Below are 20,083 nucleotides of genomic sequence, written 5' to 3' on the forward strand. Positions count from 1 at the left end.
ACGGGACGGGACGGGATAAACATGACTAAATGGGCAGCCCGTCCCATCCCATGTACCGTTTAATAAATGAGACGGGACGGGACGGCCCGTCCCATTGGACAGCCTTAAACGTTATTAATGTTTGTGTTTCTTGTTCCAACAACGTGAATAACGTTGTAAGTAACGGCACGATTAACGTCTAACATTTGCTTTTTCTATGTATGAAAGGAAAAGTAGTTACAGTTTTAAAAGTAATTAAAATTTAATCACTTTTTTAAGTAAATATAATTTGAACAAACACACCCTTAAAAATTCAGAAAAATTCTAGCATAATATGTTGGAGTTCCAACATAATATGCAGGAAGTTTAAATAGAGGAGCTCCATAATTCATCATATTTTTCGTGTTGGAGTTCCAACATAATATGACAGAAGTTTATATGCAGGAGCTCCATAATCCATCATATTGTGTTGGAACTTTCCGTGTTTCAGCAAAATAATAGCTATTTTTCAATAACTTTACAAATGTTGGTTATTTTTCGATTATTTGTTCGAAAACTGGCCTGACCGTGCTATTTTTACCTATACGAAGCTCCGCAAGATATTTTTGTTGGAATGCTCTGTGGAGGCCCAGTATAGAGGGTTGTTAATGTAAGAAAACGAATCTTTACACAAATAGCCAGGCGAATTCATTGTTTACTTTTTCTAGTTGAGTATACATATACATTCATTATATTTATACATAATTATATATATATATATACACACACACATATTATACATTCACCGAATATTTTTAGTTTAACCGGTTGGATGAACAACTATTTATTTAGGTCCATAATGTTCATTAACTCAGTTGGGCTAGACAACTCCAATGTGAATATTTGTTGTTCGACCAAGGACGTATCTATATGTTGGAGTATGGAGCACGTGAACTCATGCTCCTCTTTCAAATATAATATTATATTTCTTAAAAATTTCTTAAGTATACATGTGTGCATTCAAGCTCAAATAATCCTATGGTGCAATGATTATTGAGTGCATTTTTACGAATGAAGTTAGGTTCAAATCTCAGTCTGTTGGCAACTTGGCATCTCTACTATCCTCTGTTGTGTTCTAACTAAGTATTTTTTTTTCTTTTTCTATTTGGTTCACTCATTCAAAATCCCAAATTTAATACATTGTAATCCTTGATATTTTTTGTCATAGTAAAATTTTATTATCCCATTACGAATCACTCCTACGTTATAGTATTATGTCTTTTTACCCTCAATATCATCAAATTATTCTAAATTGTGCAAAATTAAAAAAAAAAAATATTCTTTTCTATTGAAAGTTCTCCTACAAATCTAATCAGGGCCGGCTCAACGGTATCCACGGCTTAAAGCCAAACTTCAACGAGGGGCACTAAGTTTTTTTATATTTAAAAACTCGTTTAATAAAATTTTATTTTGAAGTTAATTTTTCTAGCTTTTTGAGATGTAAAATTTTTAATAATTTATTTATAATCGATTTCTTAACTAGGATTATATATATTTTTACTTTCTCGAATTATTATTCAATTCTTTTAGGATTTCTTAATTTTCTATAAGATCTTTATTAAACTCTCACCAACTTCTTCTTCTTCTTCTTCTTCTTCTTCTTCTTCTTCTTCTTCTTCTTCTTCTTCTTCTTCTTCTTCTTCTCTTCTTCTTGGATTTCATTCTCTTCTACCTTAATTCTTCTTCTTCTTCTTGGATTTCATTCTCTTCTACCTTAATTATATTAGTGATTTATTTATCTACCATAAATTCTTCCTATTCTTTGGGATTGTATTAAAGTTTTAATTCTTCTCTCCTTTTTTGGCGTTTTTAATATGCAGATTTATATTTTCTTGTTGACATATTAAAATTCTAATAAATTTAAAAAGATAATACATATACTTACAAACAAAAGATATATAAAAAAATTAGATGCAAAGTAATAAGAAAAGTATAGAACAATTGAACCTGGTTTAACAAATAGTCATGGATAACTTGATATATTACTTTTGCTGTTTCAATATTTTTGGTGCAATTCCGGGAAAGCTTGACAAAAAAAGAGTTCGCAATTGCTTTCTACTATCATATTTGACAGAATATTTTATTAGACAGTGGACTTATAAGTTTGGAAAGGAATATAAAAGATTAAGTAAAAACCAGTTTAAAGAGAAAGTAATAAAAGTAACGTGGGCCATGTGATAATAATGATAATATATAAAGGAGGCAGGACATATATTCACACGCAAGTAACTATTCTTATCCCCAAATTATCTCTATTAGTCTCATAGTTCCCTTATTTATGAAAAATATACTTTTTTTATATACTAAATATTTTTTAAAAATTTCATCAAATACAGATACAACTATTTAATACATCATCAGAAAATTTTGAGCCCCCTAGATGTAGGGCCTTAAGCGGATGCTTGAGTGGCTTTACCATTGAGCCGCCCCGTGAATCCAATATAGAACTTCATAAAAAATACGATGATCAGGAAAACAGAATCCACGAGAGCTTAAACTGAAAGTCCAACCACCGGTCTCTTTGAAAAATAAATGAAAGGATTATAAAGGAGAAAGTGAGGAGATGTAGATTCTGCAGGAGTTACATTTGTGAATAATTTGTATCCTATGCATAAGTTATATTTGTGAATAATTTGTATTCTATGTCCATATAAATTTTTTGTGAATAATTAATATTCTATGTTCATATAAAATGTGTTTTTACTCTCTATGATTCCAGTGGCTAAGGAAAAAGGTTTTGTTAGCTGTGCATCTTCATTAAAGGGAAAACAAATGTCCAAAAATGAGAAAGAAATACCCGAACTCATTTGAAAAACCTTAAAAGAGCAAGCAAAATGGTAAAGAAACTATTGAAGCCTGCAACAACACTTGCATCAATTTCTTATTGCAAGTGTGCTTTCTGCCGAGAACTTTCATACAACCATATAAACCTTTACTTCTAATTATAAATACATTCTGAAAAGAAAGAGTTACAAGAGAAATAAAAGACATCATGCAGAATTTTACCTGGCCTTAGCTTATAATCATTAACTAAACCTTTCACAATACCATACTAAGAGTAATGAAATTTGCTTAATATCCTGATCTGGGCTTCCTTCTTGCCCTCATGTTTTTAACATGAATTTTTATGGTGTATCTGCAATTAAAGAAATACTAAAATAGTTAGTACAAATACGAAAAATGACAATCACACTGATTCTCTTTTGCTGCAAACTTTTGTATTCACAACAACAGAAAATGGGACAATTTAAACTCAACATGAGAATATTATATAAATATAATTTCTTGTCCAACAATATAGCTCTAAGTTCGATAGAACTACCACCTAAAAAAATCTCTCGTAATTTATTAACATTTCTTATGCTAATGAACCAAGTCAAATGTGGGCATAGGCAAGAATGATGCACTGAGACGTAAAATACTAAATCCAAACAAAGATTGAAAAGGAAAAAGATAAACAAAGAAAAAGAAAGTGAAAACAACATGTACACCTTGAAATGTAACGATGACAAAGTAGGGTCTTTAAATAATTCAATGCCCTTTCGATACAAAACGTAACCTCTGTACGTAGAAGAAGAGAAAGAGTGGGAGGTATAATTAGGAAAATTTAATTAGAGAATAGAAACGGCTTTAGTCTCCTCTAATACCACATTGAAAGCATACAAAGGGTATATATGAAATTGGGAAAGAATGAGAAAAATCCAAAAACGGAGAAAATAGATAAATATGATCCTTGGTCAAAGAGAGGATGCCAACTCATCTTTTTATTTTCCCTACTTTATATATATATATTAGCGTTATACCCCATGCCATGCGCGGACAAACTTAAAGAATCCTATAAAATGATGATATGATATATCATATTATTTTAATAAATTTTAGTTTCTATTTTAATTTCTAATACAGAATGCAGAAATATAATAAAATTTATATAATTAAAGGATACACATCATATAGTAATTATTTGAATTATTTATTTCTTATTTTATTTTTTATTAAATTAGCAAGTACTTAGTACTAAATATTTACTAATGTGACTTTTATTAACTTGTCAATTGGCTTAATATTTTGTCACTATTTTTCTATAATATAACATAGACATAATTATCTAAATTTATCAATATATTCTTTGAGTATTATTTACTTACCTCTTATTTCTATTAATTAATTTAAATTATAAATATTCTAATATTATCTTTATCCCTCTCTTTTTATACATTCTTTTCTACTATAATATTTGATTAGTTTTCTCATTTTGCATTCTACTTGTAATTAAAATTATGTAATATTTTTTTATGGTTAAATTATAATTATAAATTCATCAAAAATATATAAAGATAAGCTTCTTTTTTTAAATATACTAATATTTTTAATAATTGTTATTTTGTGTTATATATATATATATATATATATATATATATATATATATATATATATATATATATATATATATAATATTCTTATGTTATGTATAAATATCCTAATATTATTTTATTTTTTATTATTTTTCAATATGGAAGTATGAGTTATATTCTTCTATTTAATAACTAAAACTTCCTATATGAAAATATTAATTAATATATATATTTTACGTTATCGCTTGAAATTCTTTCTTTCTTTAATATTCTTCTTCTACTCTTTGTTTATATAATTTCAATTATGAGTATATGTACGGATTTTCTCATCATAATTCTACTTATAAGTCTTATATTTCTATATTGTTTCTAAAAGTTATATTTTTTTTTTGTTCTTTGCTTATTATAGTTATATTATCCGTTACTTAGTATTATCAAATTATGACATGAATTCTTTTGTAACTTACCATATTAATATAACAAAATGGATATAGTTTTGTATTACTCACAAAATTTAACTTGGCTTTATCTTGTATGACTATTTCTTAGAATTCTCTAGTTGTTCAAATTATTTTTTAGTATCATTTATTTACTTATTTTTGTCAAATAAATTTAAAGTATGGATAAAATCATATTATCTCTATTTTTTCTTTTTATACATTAGTTTTTGTTCAATAATATTTTAATTTTTTTTATTTAGCGTTTATATATAATATGAATATTGTTATATTATATTTCTAAATGCATGGTGTTGAATTAGTTCAAAGTTTAAACAGAGGAGTTCGTTTGTTATATGTCATAAATCTACTAATAACTGTAATAATAATTATTTTATTATCACTTTCAATAAGAAATTAAATTAAATCCTCCTTCCTTTTTGTATTTAATATGAAAGTTGACTTTTATTTTTTTATTAAAATTACTACATAAAAATTTAAACTATTTTTCTTATATTTTTATTTGTTTCTTAGAATTATGTCAATTGTATATATTTTTTGTTTTAGTTTATCTATTATAATATTTTCAGTTACACGATCTTATCCATATAGCATGACCATATGAATTATTTAAAATACTTTCTCATCTCAAAGATCAAATAAGTATCATCCTTTTATATATCTCAACAATGAAATTTTGTATTTACATATTTTTTTCTCCCTTTTTTTTTCTTTTCTTTTCCATGTTATTAAGTTACCCATAATTTAGAACTGTTGATATCTTTCGCTACTCTCATTATAACAATGACTTTGGTTTTTCTTTTTTAAAAGTTTTATCTACTTTTATTCTATAACTGAGATAATATTTGAAAATTGATACAACTTTTAATTACCTTAATAAATTCCTATCTTCCCTTTTCTCATATTTTTCTGGACAAAAACAAATTACTTAGCCGGAGATGAAATAATTAAAGATCCATATCAAAATTGAATTGAAGATTGCTATATAAGAGTCAAAACTAAATTTAAAAAAAACTAAGATTTCTATTAAATGAGATTCCATATAAGTTCTATTTTCTTATTTGAAAATCTCCCCCTAAACTCACTTTAAAAATGCCAAATGGCTTTTTAATAATTTGCCACTTGGCTTAACCACAATGTCAATTATATATGGTAACTTTATTCCTTTAATATATATATATATATATATATATATATATATATATATATATATATATATATATAGCGTTTATCTATAATATGAATATTGTTATATTATTTTTCTAAATGCATGGTGTTGAATTAGTTCAAAGTTTAAACAGAGGAGTTCGTTTGTTATATGTCATAAATATACTAATAACTGTAATAATAATTATTTTATTATCACTTTCAATAAGAAATTAAATTAAATCCTCCTTCCTTTTTGTATTTAATATGAAAGTTGACTTTTATTTTTTTATTAAAATTACTACATAAAAATTTAAACTATTTTTCTTATATTTTTATTTGTTTCTTAGAATTATGTCAATTGTATATATTTTTTGTTTTAGTTTATCTATTATAATATTTTCAGTTACGCGATCTTATCCATATAGCATGACCATATGAATTATTTAAAATAATTTCTCATTTCAAAGATCAAATAAGTATTATCCTTTTATATATCTCAACAATGAAATTTTGTATTTACATATTTTTTTCTCCCCTTTTTTGTTTCTTTTCCATGTTATTAAGTTACAATTAAATTGAATAACAATTAAAGATCCATATCAAAATTGAATTGAAGATTGCTATATATGAGTCAAAACTAAGTTTTAAAAAAACTAAGATTTCTATTAAATGGGATTCCATATAAATTCTATTTTCTTATTTGAAAATCTCCCCCTAAACTCACTTTAAAAATAAAAATAGAGGCGGAAACTCCTCCGCATAGCCGCCACCCGCCGGAATCCTCCGTACCCAAGGCCTCGTCGTGTAATGATCTCGCTAAGAAATAAGGAAATTAAACAACTAAATTGCAGAAATAAAGAAAAGTTTGGGACAATTTTCTGTTTATATTGATAAAAAGAGGAAGTTGAACTACAATGGTAAACTGAATTTAACTATTTCCTAAATTAGACTCCATAGCTGTAGAAATCTGCAGAGTGAAAAAGGAAGAAGAAGAAGTTAGAAGAGAATCGAGAGAGAGAAAATAGAGATTGAGTGAGGAAAGAGAAGAGAGGAAAAAACCTGAGGATCGCTGCCTTCTCTTTCTGCTGAATGTAATGACCCAACCGGTCATTTTTAACTTTTACAATCCCGTACCCTAAAATAAAACTTTCCGTAGGTGCTTGTAATGATTTATGACTTGCAGAGATGGTTGGTTCGGGATTTAGAAGTGTTTGAGGTGAAACCGGAACACTTGGTTCCTTAAGTTGGCCTTAAAGTGCTAAGTTTGACTTCAGTCAACTTTTTATGAAAATGACCCCGGAATAGAATTTTGATGATTCCAACAGCTCCGTATGGTGATTTTGGACTTAGGAGCATGTTCGGAATTTTATTTGGAAGTCCGTAGTTAAATTAGGCATGAAATTGCTAAAAATAAGAACTTAAGTTTGGAAGTTTGACCGATGAGTTGACTTTTTGATACCGGAGTCGGAATCCAGTTCCGAAAATTTTTATAGCTCCGTTATGTAATTTATAACTTCTGTGTAAAATTTGAGGTCAATCGGAGTTGATTTGATAGGTTCCGACATTGAATGTAGAAGTTGAAAACTCTTAGTTTCATTAAAGCTTGAATTGGGGTGTGATTCATGGTTTTAGCATTGTGTGATGTGATTTAGAGGTTCGTCTAAGTTTGTATGATGTTTTAGGACTTGTTGGTATATTTGGTTGAGGTCCCGAGGGCCTCGGGTAAGTTTCAGATGGTTAACAGATCAAAAGTTGGACTTAAAAAGCTGCTGCAATTTTCCCTTCTGCTGTATATTATGGGCTGTGATCGAACCCAGATACCGAGCCCCAGATCGAACCCAGAAATAGAGCCCATGATCGAGGCCTGAGTCGAAGCCAGGGACGAGGCTCAGTATCGAAGCCACAATCGAAGGTCCAGCTCGAGGGCCATGATCGAAGGCAAGGCTCGAGGGCCAGGATCAAGACCCAAGATCGAACTTGATCGAGGCCATGACTGAGTCCCAGGCTCGAGGCCTGATCGAGGCCATGACCAAGTCCCAAGCTCGAGGCCATGACCGAAGCCCAAGCTCGAGGGCCACGATCGAAGCCCAATTTTCGAAGGCTGCCTGGGCAGTTTATAAAAGAGGACATTCGTCCCATTTGCCATTTTTGACGAACTTGAGCTTGAGCAGAGGTGACTTTTGTCAGTTTTTCAAGGAAAAAATATTGGGGTAAGTGATTCTAACTCAGATTTGGTCTACATATACAAGTATATCATTGTTTTCACCATAAATTAGTGTTTTGAGATTTAAATTTGGAAAATTTTTATTAATCTTATAGAAACAAATTTTTTATCGATTCGAAGCCGGATTTGAGTGAAACTGGTATGGTTGGACTCATAATTGAATGGGTTATCGAATTTCGTAATTTTTGCCGGATTCCGAGATATGGGCCCCACGGACAAATTTTTAATTAATTTCGGGATTTCTATTAAAAATGTAGTATTTTCTTATAGAATTGATTTCTATAATTTTTAGTGATTGTATCGAATTATTTTGGATAGATTCGAGTCAGACAAAGTTGGATAATCGTGGAAAAGGCCTTATAGTGGATTAAATTGGAGCAAGACGAGGTAAGTCTCTTGTCTAATCTTGTGAGGGGGAAATTACCTCATAGGTGATTAAAATTAAATAATTGTTGCTAATTGTGGGGGCTACGTACGCACGAGGTGATGAGAGCCCGTGCGTAGCTACTATTAATGCTAAAGTCCGGGTAGTTTAGGACTCAAAGCATGCATTACTTGTGTAAATAGTATTCTTTGATTAATTAATATTAATTGATATATATGAATTGTTAGATAAAGATATTAAAGGATGGAAATCTCATAGGCTTGATTTCTATTTAAATCAATTAATTGTCAAAAGAAATTATTCTCCTCCCAAATTTATCTTATAATAAACATACTGTCCTTCCGGAGACACATAAGAAAATGTCCTCCTTTCTTGTGGAGCAGGCCGAACGCCTCGGCAGGATAGATGCATCTATGGATCGCGCCACACGTCCCTCGGCAGTGTACACGATACTCTGGATCGGGCCGTACGTCCTCGGCAGAAATCGTGCTTAATAATAATAATTACACGATACTTTAATAATTTATTTCAGCTTGTGAAGCTAATTAATAAATTAAAAAATCCTTGGGATTTAATGAATTATTATTCTTTCTTGTTAAGGAATTAATTGTGACTCCTGTAAATGAGGTTTAATTGATAAATTGGAAACTATTTGAATTGAAGGAATTTAATTAATATATTGAGAATTGTTACATTTGAAGAAATTTGATTATTTTTGCTGATTAAATAAATTATTGTGAATTCTGTAAATCATGCTGATTTAAATATCCTAGTATTATTTCAATTATTATTGACCTATAGTGAGTGTCAAAGTCGGCCATCTCGTCTCTACCACTTCGAGATTAGGCTTGATACTTACTGAGTACACGTTGTTTACGTACTCATACTACACTTGCTGCACTTTTTGTGCAGGATCTGAGACAGGTACTAGTGGAGGACCTATCATCACATATCCACGTCATCCCGAGGCATAGTGGTGAGCTGCCTTTCTGAGCCGTTCTGCAGCTACCAGTATTTCTTCTTATATTTATATTCTGTCTATTTCATTTCAGACAGTATTTGGAGTTTTGTATAATCTACTAGATGCTCATGCACTTGTGACACTGGGTCTTGTCACACACATTGATAGAAGTTGATATTTTATTATTTTCTTGGAATAAAAGTTTAACCAATATACGATTGACTTATTAGTTGGCTTTCCTAACTGTAGTGTTGGGCGCCGTCACGACTGGGTCGTGACACTGAAGGTGGTTATAACAAACTCCTTCAGCTGACGTGGCTCGATCTAGGCCCTTGCAGCTCATTAACTCCAATTTAATCTTAGTCGTTCGTTTAAAATTCTGTTATTCCTTTTTACATTTTCTGTTATTGCTTAATCTTCAGCTTCTCCGTTTCGAACCCAACTTGCACCATTCATTTGTGATGATTAATGGATCATTACACGTCGCTGCTTTGGTGGCCGCCGGTGATGGAGCTGGCTTGGCTCGCCGTTGACTCTGGCGGTGATCATGGTTTCAAAGGACTTTTGATCAACGGTCATCCCTGTGAGTTAACAGATTCAACTTATATTTACCGTTTAACTTTCATTATTTACAATATGTTGGGATTTTAAGCTTGTGTAGCTTAAAGAGGATGAATGACAAATGGAGAAAAAATGAAATATTTGAGTTTCCCTTGGGAAAGGGACATTGTCCTATATCGCAGAAAGAAAAGGCTTTTGATGGGTATATATATAATTGCTCTTCTTCTAGATCTTAAAGAGTTAAGAAAAAGGCAAGCCTCGCGCCGTCGTCGTCGTCGCTCGCTCGGCTCGGCTTCGACTTCGGCTACGGCTTCGGATTCGGATTCGGATTCGAATTTGGATTTGGTCAAAAATCGATTGATTGATTAATCTTTTTGGACAAAATTTCTTTCAATTAATTAATTAAATAATTAACGAAAAATTCAATCCGGAATAACCCATGATCCGCGACCCGGTTCGGTCAGGCCCGTTTTCTTTCCCAGATTATTTTAAATATATTTTTCCCGCAACAGCCAAGATTGAAGGTTATGGAAAGATATTCCTGAAGATGACTTCCGGCAAGGTGTTAACGCTCAACAACGTTCTTCATGTTCCTACTATTAGGAAGAATTTAGTTTCTACTTCTTTGCTTGTTAAGAACGGATTCAAATGTGTATTTGTTTCTGATAAAGTTGTTGTAAGCAAGAATAAAATGTATGTTGGAAAGGGCTACCTCACAGAGGGCCTCTTCAAACTAAATGTAATGGTTGTTGACAGTATGAATAAAATTGCAGCTTCTTCTAATTTATTGGAGTCAAATGATTTATGGTATATTCGTTTAGGACATGTCAATTACAAAACCTTACGGAAGTTAATTAATTTAGAAGTGTTGCCTAAATTCGAGTGTAATAAATCAAAATGTCAAATATGTGTTGAGTCTAAGTTTATAAAACATCCTTATAAGTCTATTGAAAGGAATTCAAATCCTTTAGACTTAATCCATACTGACATTTGTGATATGAAGTCGACACCATCTCGAGGTGGAAAAAATATTTTATTACTTTTATTGACGACTGCACTCGATATTGTTATGTTTATTTGCTTAATAGTAAGGATGAAGCAATTGAAGCATTTAAGCAATACAAGAATGAAGTAGAGAATCAATTGAATAAAAAGATTAAAATAATTAGAAGTGATATGGGTGGAGAATATGAATTTTCATTTGCAAAAATATGTTCTGAATATGGAATTATCCATCAAACTACTGCACCTTACACACCTCAATCCAATGGAATTGCGGAAAGGAAAAATCGGACATTAAAGGAAATGATGAATTCTTTATTAATAAGTTCTGGATTACCGCAGAGTTTGTGGGGCGAAGCTATCCTTACAGATAACCGAATACTCAACAAAGTACCCCACAGCAAAACGCAATCTATTCCATATGAAAAATGGAAAGGAAGAAAACCCAATTTGAAATATTTCAAAGTGTGGGGGTGTCTAGCAAAGGTACAAGTTCCTTTACCTAAAAGAGTTAAAATCGGACCAAAAACTGTTGATTGCGTTTTCATTGGATATGCTACAAACAGTAAAGCATGTCGGTTTTTGGTTCATAAATCTGATAATCCCGAAATTCACATTAATACGGTAATGGAATCAGATAATGCTGAATTCTTTGAAAGCATCTATCCATATAAAACTGAATGTGAGTCATTAAGTGAAAGACCTAAACGACCTCGGGAAGAACCAAAGGAAAATACTCCAAGTATAGAAGATCCAAGGCGTAGCAAACGTCAAAGAACATCTACTTCCTTTGGACCAAATTTTTTGACATTCTTGCTTGAAAATGAGCCTCAAACTTTTAAAGCAGTTGTGTCATCTTCTGATTCAGCGTTTTGGAAAGAGGCAGTCAATAGTGAGATTCAATCAATTTTGGATAACCATACATGGGAATTGGTAGATCTTCCTCCAGGAAATAAGCCTTTAGGTTCGAAATGGATCTTTAAACGAAAAGTGAAAGCTGATGGCACTATTGACAAATATAAGGCAAGACTTGTTGTCAAAGGTTATAGACAAAAGGAAGGCCTTGATTACTTTGACACTTACTCGCCAGTAACGAGGATAACATCTATTAGGGTGTTAGCGGGAATAGTGGCCGTGTATGGTCTTAAAATCCATCAAATAGATGTTAAAATAGCTTTCTTAAATGGAGAATTAGAGGAAGAGATTTACATGGAACAACCTGAGGGTTTTGTAGTAACTGGTAAAGAAAAGAAAGTGTGCAAACTTGTTAAGTCACTTTATGGACTTAAGCAAGCACCCAAATAATGGCATGCCAAATTTGACCAAACAATGTTGGCAAGTGGGTTTAAAATTAATGAGTGTGACAAATGTGTTTACATTAAAAATACTCCAGGTCATGAAGTCATTGTTTGTTTATATGTTGATGACATGTTGATAATGAGCAAAAGCATGGCAGATATAAATTCTACTAAGCACATGTTGGCTAGAAAATTCGATATGAAAGACTTAGGAGTTGCTGATGTGATCTTAGGAATCAGAATTCACAAGACTCCACAAGGTCTAGCATTATTACAGTCTCACTACATTGAAAAGGTACTTGACAAGTTCAAGTATTTGGATTTCACAATTGCCAAGACTCCAATTGACGTGAGTTATGCACTTCAAAAGAATGAAGGTGAAAGTGATTCACAATTGGATTATGCAAGAGTATTGGGAAGTTTGATGCATATCATGAATTGTACACGACCAGATATAGTATGTGCTATTAGTAAACTGAGTCGGTTTACAAGTAATCCCAATCACATACATTGGATGGCAATGAAACGAGTTTTGGGGTATCTCAAACATACCCAAAATTACGCTTTGCATTATAACAAATATCCCTCCGTGATCGAGGGATATAGTGATGCAAATTGGATCACTGGATCATCTGAAGTTAAATCCACGAGTGGATATGTTTTCACAATTGGGGGTGGAGCAGTGTCTTGGAAATCATCCAAACAAACGTGCATCGCCCGTTCTACAATGGAATCTGAATTCATAACTTTAGATAAGGCCGGTGAAGAAGCTGAATGGCTCCAGAATTTCTTGGAAGATATTCCATTTTGGCCCAAACCTTTGGCACCTATTTGTATACATTGTGATAGTCAAGCGGCAATAGGCAGGGCAGGGAGCGTTATGTATAACGGAAAATCTCGTCATATACGACGGAGACACAATACCGTTAGACAACTACTCTCTAGTGGTGTTATCACAATTGACTACATAAAGTCAAGAGATAACGTATCGGATCCACTTACAAAAGGCCTATCTAGAGAGGCAGTTAAAAGATCATCAAAGGGAATAGGGTTAAGGTCTAGGACAAGTCATCATGACGGTAACTCTACCTAGTAGACTGGAGATCCCACGAGCTAGGTTCAAAGAGATCAAACAAAGTTATGAATGACGGTTCAATATTGTCAAATAACTCAACCCATTCTCGTGATGAAGACAATGTTCAGAAATCGAGGTAAAGCATTAAGGCTTTTTGATGAGTCAACAAAGCTTAAAGGTTTTTAATGATTTGCTAAGTCTGGCAGGATATGACCAGATAGTGTGTCTATAGGATTACATGTTTAGAAATCACCTATGTGAGTGTGAAGTGTAAGCCGCTTCGAGGGAAATAAAAGTAAAGGCCCATTCTCTAAGCACTCATGAAACCAGGCGGTGTTCATGGCTGAAACGAACACAACCGTGAGAACCATAGATGGTTAAGGATTGATTGTGTGACTTATGTTGTCTAGGTATACAACAAAGCTCGACGGTTTAAAGATATCGAATCTACCGATTGACCGAGTATATCCGATATAAGTTCACTACGGAAAGTTCAAAGGGAAACCTACTTATCCAGATGCAATTAATTCTTGCATGTAAAACACACACGCGTCCGTACATTCCTTTATTTTATAGCCATTTCCCATTCATGTGGGGGATTGTTGGGATTTTAAGCTTGTGTAGCTTAAAGAGGATGAATGAGAAATAGAGGAAAAATGAAATATTTGAGTTTCCCTTGGGAAAGGGACATTGTCCCATATCGGAGGAAGAAAAGGCTTTTGATGGGTATATATATAATTGCTCTTCTTCTAGATCTTAAAGAGTTAAGAAAAAGGTAAGAAAAAGGCAAGCCTCGCGCCGCCGTCGTCGTCGCTCGCTTGGCTCGGCTTCGGCTACGGCTTCGGCTTCGGCTTCAGATTCGGATTTGGATTTGGATTTGGATTTGGATTTGGTCAACGATTGATTGATTAATCTTTTTGGACAAAATTTCTTTCAATTATTTAATTAATTAATTACATAATTAACGAAAAATTCAATCCGGAATAATCCATGACCCGCGATCCGGTTCGGTCAGACCCGTTTTCTTTTTCGGATTATTTTAAATATATTTTTCCCGCAATATTTCAAACATCCCTTTTCAACAGCCATGGCTGTTTCTGAAAGGTTGCAAACCTTTTCAGAAACATTGCCATCAACTCTATAAATAGAGTTTGAATCCCAGAATCTTTCCTTACGAAAATTTTTCTGAGCTGCTTCTTCTTCTTCTTCTTCTTCTTCTTCTGCACAATATTTTCCAGTGTGTTTTACGACCATTGAGTGGTTCGCAGTTCATCAGAGTTTTGGTACCTATACACTGGTGAGTTAAATCGTTCTATCCTGGGAGGATATATTCCAGCACCTCGGGTACTTGAGGGAATAATTTCCTTAAGGACACACTGTATATTCAGTGGGCTCGATTTATTCCTATACTATTTTCTTGTTTTTCAGAATCTATTTCGTTAAACAAGTATTACTAACTTTCTGTTTTGTTTTTTCAGAAAGTTTAATTGTTTATTATAGCAATACAGAATAATAACACAATATAATTGCTATAATCTATTTACGATATTTTTCATGTAATTATTTATGCTTGCTATAGGCCGTTAATTTTAGTTAGTAGATTTTAAGTGATCTGACTCTATAAATATGTTTTCACTGTCAGATACTGTGTAATTTCTTGTACAGCTCGTTGAAATAATAGTGCATCTGTTCATTTGTTTCCTTGCAAAAGCAAAAGCTAACCGTTTCAAGTATTTTATTCAGCACATGATAATATTCCTCTTTAATAAAAAAAATAGGCAGCCCGGTGCACTAAGCTCCCGCTATGTGCGGGGTTCGGGGAAGGGCCGGACCACAAGGGTCTATTGTACCCAGTCTTACCCTGTATTTCTGTAAGAGCATGTTTACACGGCTTGAACCCGTGACCTCCTGGTCACGTGGAATATTCCTCTTTAATAAGTAATCTAATTTTTGCATCTGATGTAAATGATAAAATTCTCTTTGAAGTTAATAGTTAAATTTTTGTTTCAAAAGTAGAAACAAAATACATGAGCTGACAAAATACATCTAACTTAGATCAGGTGAAAATTAAGTCCAGTTCTAAAGGAATTGTCTATATCCAGCAGAATGCACAAAATGGTTTGCTTATTCCACATCCAAGTACTAAAAAAGTATATTTCCAAGTATTATTGTAGTTTATGCTCTGCTTCAACTTTTGTTTAAATTTGTGTTACCAAAGTTGAATTCTGTGATCAAACTGGTCATGACCTACAACATGGGAAACGACCGAAGTCAATTCATGACCTAAATGAAAAAAGTACTCCCTTGGTGACTGTGTTTGACTGAGCACGAAAATTAATAAAGAAATACTTTTAAAAATTATGGTCCGAAACATGTCATTAAGTGTAAACGAGGAAATTTAAAGTTGAATTGTTTCTAAATAATGAAGTATGACATTCTTTTTAGGACAGATTAAAAAGAAAAATATGACACATAAACTGGGATATAAGGAGAACTATTGTTGGTCACGATTTCCTGAATTTCTATTTTTGTTATTTCTAAATCCCCCATTTTAAATTTTATATACTATATTTTAGGCTGCCAAAGTTGACTACTGTGTTCAAAATGGGGCAAGTCTTCTAAACAGAAAGATGCTGTCTCACAATTACTTTAATCAGTATTCCACAAACGAAAAAGTTAAAAAAGATTAGTGAACAATCATTGAGTTAGAATTCTGTATAGCACCAAAATGATGTCATCGTCTCACTAGTACTAGATGGAATGCTTTTAACTGATATGGATTTTCCTAGAACTTGTGTACCAAGACCAAGTCTAACCTTGTGTTTTTTTTTCCTCGGACACCAAGATCTATTTAATGGTATACTTCTGAGGAAACGATTTAAAGCAATCTTAAATTACTGGTGTATTGTTTTTTAACAATATATCTTCTGCAACTTGAAAAGATGAAAAGTGATAGATTTTTATTTCTAAATATTGCGTTCATAGGACTTGTTATTGGAACAAGTTCAGGAGGGGATGCTCGTACTACTTTGTGCATTGAGAGGGAGAGAGAAGCTCTTCTCAAGTTTAAGGAAGGTCTGATAGATAACCACGGTATCCTGTCGTCATGGGGAAGAGAGGAAGAGAAAGAGGAATGCTGTGGTTGGAAAGGTGTGCAGTGTAGCAATATAACTGGTCATGTCGTGGTTCTTGATATTCCTGCTCCGTCCTATAGTCAAGCTTTGAGAGGTAACATTACTCCTTCATTGCTTGAATTGCAACATCTGAAGCACCTAGACCTTAGTTACAATAATTTTGGTAGAAGTCGAATACCAAATTTCATTGGTTCTTTTCCAAGACTGGAATATCTTTTTCTTGAGTATGCTAACTTGTCAGGTGAAATTCCTCACGCTCTTGGGAACCTTACCCGTTTGCAGATTCTTGATCTTAGCATGAACTACAATCTAGTAGTGAAGAGCCTTGAGTGGCTTCCTCGTCTTCCTTTTTTACTTGACCTTGACCTTTCTGGGATTCATATTGAAACAGTCAATTGGTTACAACAAATAACTAAGTCCCCTTCTCTAGAACAATTGAATTTGAAAGGTTGCAACGTCCCCGAGCCAATCATATCAATATCTCATCTCTCATCCAATGTCTCTTCTCGTTTGCTTTCCAGCCTCAACCTTGCTGATACTGGGCTTTCCTCTTCTGCATTTCGGTGGTTGTTCAACTTGAGTACGAGATTTACTTCCATAGATCTCTCTTCTAACCATTTAGCAGGTCGCATCCCTGAAGCCTTTAGGTATATGCAACATCTTGAGTTCATTGACCTTGCTACAAATATTCTAGAAGGTGGATTGCCCAAATCTTTTGGCAACTTGAGTCACTTAAGAGCCCTTGATTTATCAACTAATAACTTGAACCAACCACTTCCTGAATTATTTCTGAGCTTATCTGGTAAAGCAGAAAAATCACTTGAAGAATTGCATTTATCTAACAATCATCTTAGTGGTTCATTGCCTGACATCACCAGATTTTCATCTTTAAAAAGTTTGTACCTGCAAGAGAATCAACTGAATGGATCTTTCCTAGAAAGCTATGGGCAGACTTCCAAGATCGAATTCCTCGATTTATCTAACAATCAAATAACAGGACCTTTGCCAAACTTAACAGCATTTTCAGCAATGAGAGAGTTTCATTTGAATAATAACCAATTCAAAGGGAGGTTACCCCAAAGTATAGGACAACTTTCAAAGCTTGAGATGTTGAGGGTCGAATCAAATTTCATGGAAGGTCCAATCACAGAGTCACATCTTTCAAACCTTTCCAGCTTAAGAGTGTTGGACTTGTCATATAACTCCTTCTCTTTTCAGTTGGGACTTAATTGGCTTCCTCCTTTTGAATTAGATGTTATAAGTCTCTCCCATTGTAAAATGGGGCCTCATTTCCCACAGTGGCTACGAACTCAAAAGAATTACTCACATCTTGATATCTCTTTCGCTGGTATATCAGGGGTAGCACCTAACTGGTTTTGGGATCTTTCTCCTGAAATGATGCACTTTAGTATTTCCAATAACCAAATAAGTGGAGAGGTCCCTGATTTAGCTTCCAAGTTTGTAGAGGAAACTAATTACCCGACGATGGATTTTAGTTCGAATAATTTCTCAGGTTTAGTGCCATCATTCTCATCCAACTTGGAATCATTGAACCTTTCCAAAAACAAGTTTGTCGGATCAATTTCTTTCCTGTGCAAAATAGCCAACGCTTTGTTCCGCACCATTGATCTCTCAAATAACCTACTTTCAGGAGAACTTCACAATTGTTTGATGGGATTTGAAGAACTAGCCATTCTTAATTTAGCTAACAACAATCTATATGGTAAAATTCCCAGTTCCATTGGTTTTTTGATGGATATCCAATCTCTACAGTTGCGGAACAACAATTTTACTGGTGATCTGCCTACCTCTTTGAAAAACTGCGCAATATTGCAAATCTTGGACGTAGGAGGAAATAAGCTAAGTGGAGAAATACCATTATGGATTGGCTCACACTTAACATTCTTGGTTGTCTTAAGTTTGAGACTCAACAAGTTCAATGGAAGCATACCTCAAAATCTGTGTCATCTGAATAAAACCCATATTTTGGATCTTTCTCAGAACAGCTTATCAGGAGAAATCCCCCGATGTCTCAACAATATCACATCTTTGCTTCAAAATAATAATAGTTCAAACCCAAGCATGCTTTTTGAATTAGGTGGAGACAGTTACAATGGCTATTCTTATCTTGAAGAATACTTGGGGGATGCATTAGTTCAATGGAAAAGCAGTGAATCTGTGTACAATAAGACACTCGGGTTGTTGAAGATCATCGATTTTTCTAATAACGAGTTAGCTGGAAATGTTCCTGAAGAAATCGCGCAACTGGATGGAGTGCTTTCACTAAACCTCTCCAGAAATAATTTAACAGGAAATGTAATACAAGGAATTGGGAAGATGGAAAAGTTAGAGTCCCTTGATTTGTCTAGAAATCAACTCACTGGTCGAATTCCCACAAGTCTTGCTCAACTACATTTCCTAAGTGTCTTAGACTTGTCGAGTAACAACTTGTCGGGGAAAATTCCGTCAAGCACTCAATTGCAGAGTTTTGATCCCTCATCATATGAAGGAAACAATGAACTTTGTGGCCTACCACTTGCAGAATGTCCTGAAGATAGAGATATTCAAAGCCCTTTTGTTGATCATAGCAAAATCAACAATCTTGATAAAGATGACAAGATTCTGTCATTTGGGTTTTATGTATGTGTGGCAAGTGGCTTCATTCTTGGATTTTGGGGAGTAATATTCACTTTAGTCCTCAAGCAATCATTTAGAGATGCTTACTTTCAGAAGTTGACCAATGTCGCAAACTGGATCTTTGTGACAACAATAATGTCTCTACACAGATTGAAGATGCTGTGGAGCTAGCGAACAACAAGGTTCTCTTTCTTAGACTTCTTTCTTTAATATATCACTAAACTTTTATATCAATACCAGTCAATTTTGTTTAATTATTGATTAGATTCTCTCCTCAAACATTTACAGGTTTTGTTGCAGCTGATCAGTTGTTCTTCAGGCCAAGGTCCTTTGCATCAGATTATAAGCATATATTGAGTGTCTTTTCTTTATTAGTTATCTTTAGCCTCTCTACTAGTCTAGCTTCTTTCATAACAGAACAACATTTCTGTCAAGTTACCAATGGTTGTATGTATTTTCTCAAATATTACGTTATTACTAATCACTTTGGAAATTTAATAGAAAATCTTTTGTTCACAATGTGTTTTGAGAGCAAGTATATACATTCATACTTTCTGTTCTATTTATGCAACAGTAGAGTCATGAAGCAAGACAGAACAAATCTTTATGTACAATTTGTACAGTTCAATGATACACAAGAAAATTTTAGATGGCAAAAACATCCCTGCAACCAGAATTGCTCAAAAAAGCAGAAAAAATCAGCTGGAAAAGATTTCAGCATATTACTTAAGGACTCTCAAACACTAAGCTCAAATTTCCGCATTGCTACTTTCTACATGAGATGCATACAACAACTCAGAAACTTACATCATTTTGGTGTCTTACA

The 20,083-nt window shown here is 33.2% G+C and overlaps 1 protein-coding gene across 1 annotated transcript; it reads left to right on the forward strand.

Annotated features, from left to right (window-relative positions):
* Positions 1-16,245: 16,245 nt before the first annotated feature.
* On the forward strand, positions 16,246-19,776 carry LOC104118357 (receptor-like protein EIX1). The gene is made up of 2 exons (XM_009629582.4): positions 16,246-19,439; positions 19,546-19,776. Exon 1 carries the CDS (start codon positions 16,429-16,431, stop codon positions 19,426-19,428), a length of 3,000 nt encoding a protein of 999 aa, XP_009627877.1. The 5' UTR covers positions 16,246-16,428; the 3' UTR covers positions 19,429-19,439; positions 19,546-19,776.
* Positions 19,777-20,083: the final 307 nt, after the last annotated feature.

Source organism: Nicotiana tomentosiformis, chromosome 5 (assembly GCF_000390325.3).
Source record: "Nicotiana tomentosiformis chromosome 5, ASM39032v3, whole genome shotgun sequence".
Taxonomy (NCBI): domain Eukaryota; kingdom Viridiplantae; phylum Streptophyta; class Magnoliopsida; order Solanales; family Solanaceae; genus Nicotiana; species Nicotiana tomentosiformis.

Bases quoted from the DNA above. Each gene is read 5' to 3' on its own strand.
- LOC104118357 (XM_009629582.4), top strand. From the start codon at position 16,429: ATGAAAAGTGATAGATTTTTATTTCTAAATATTGCGTTCATAGGACTT.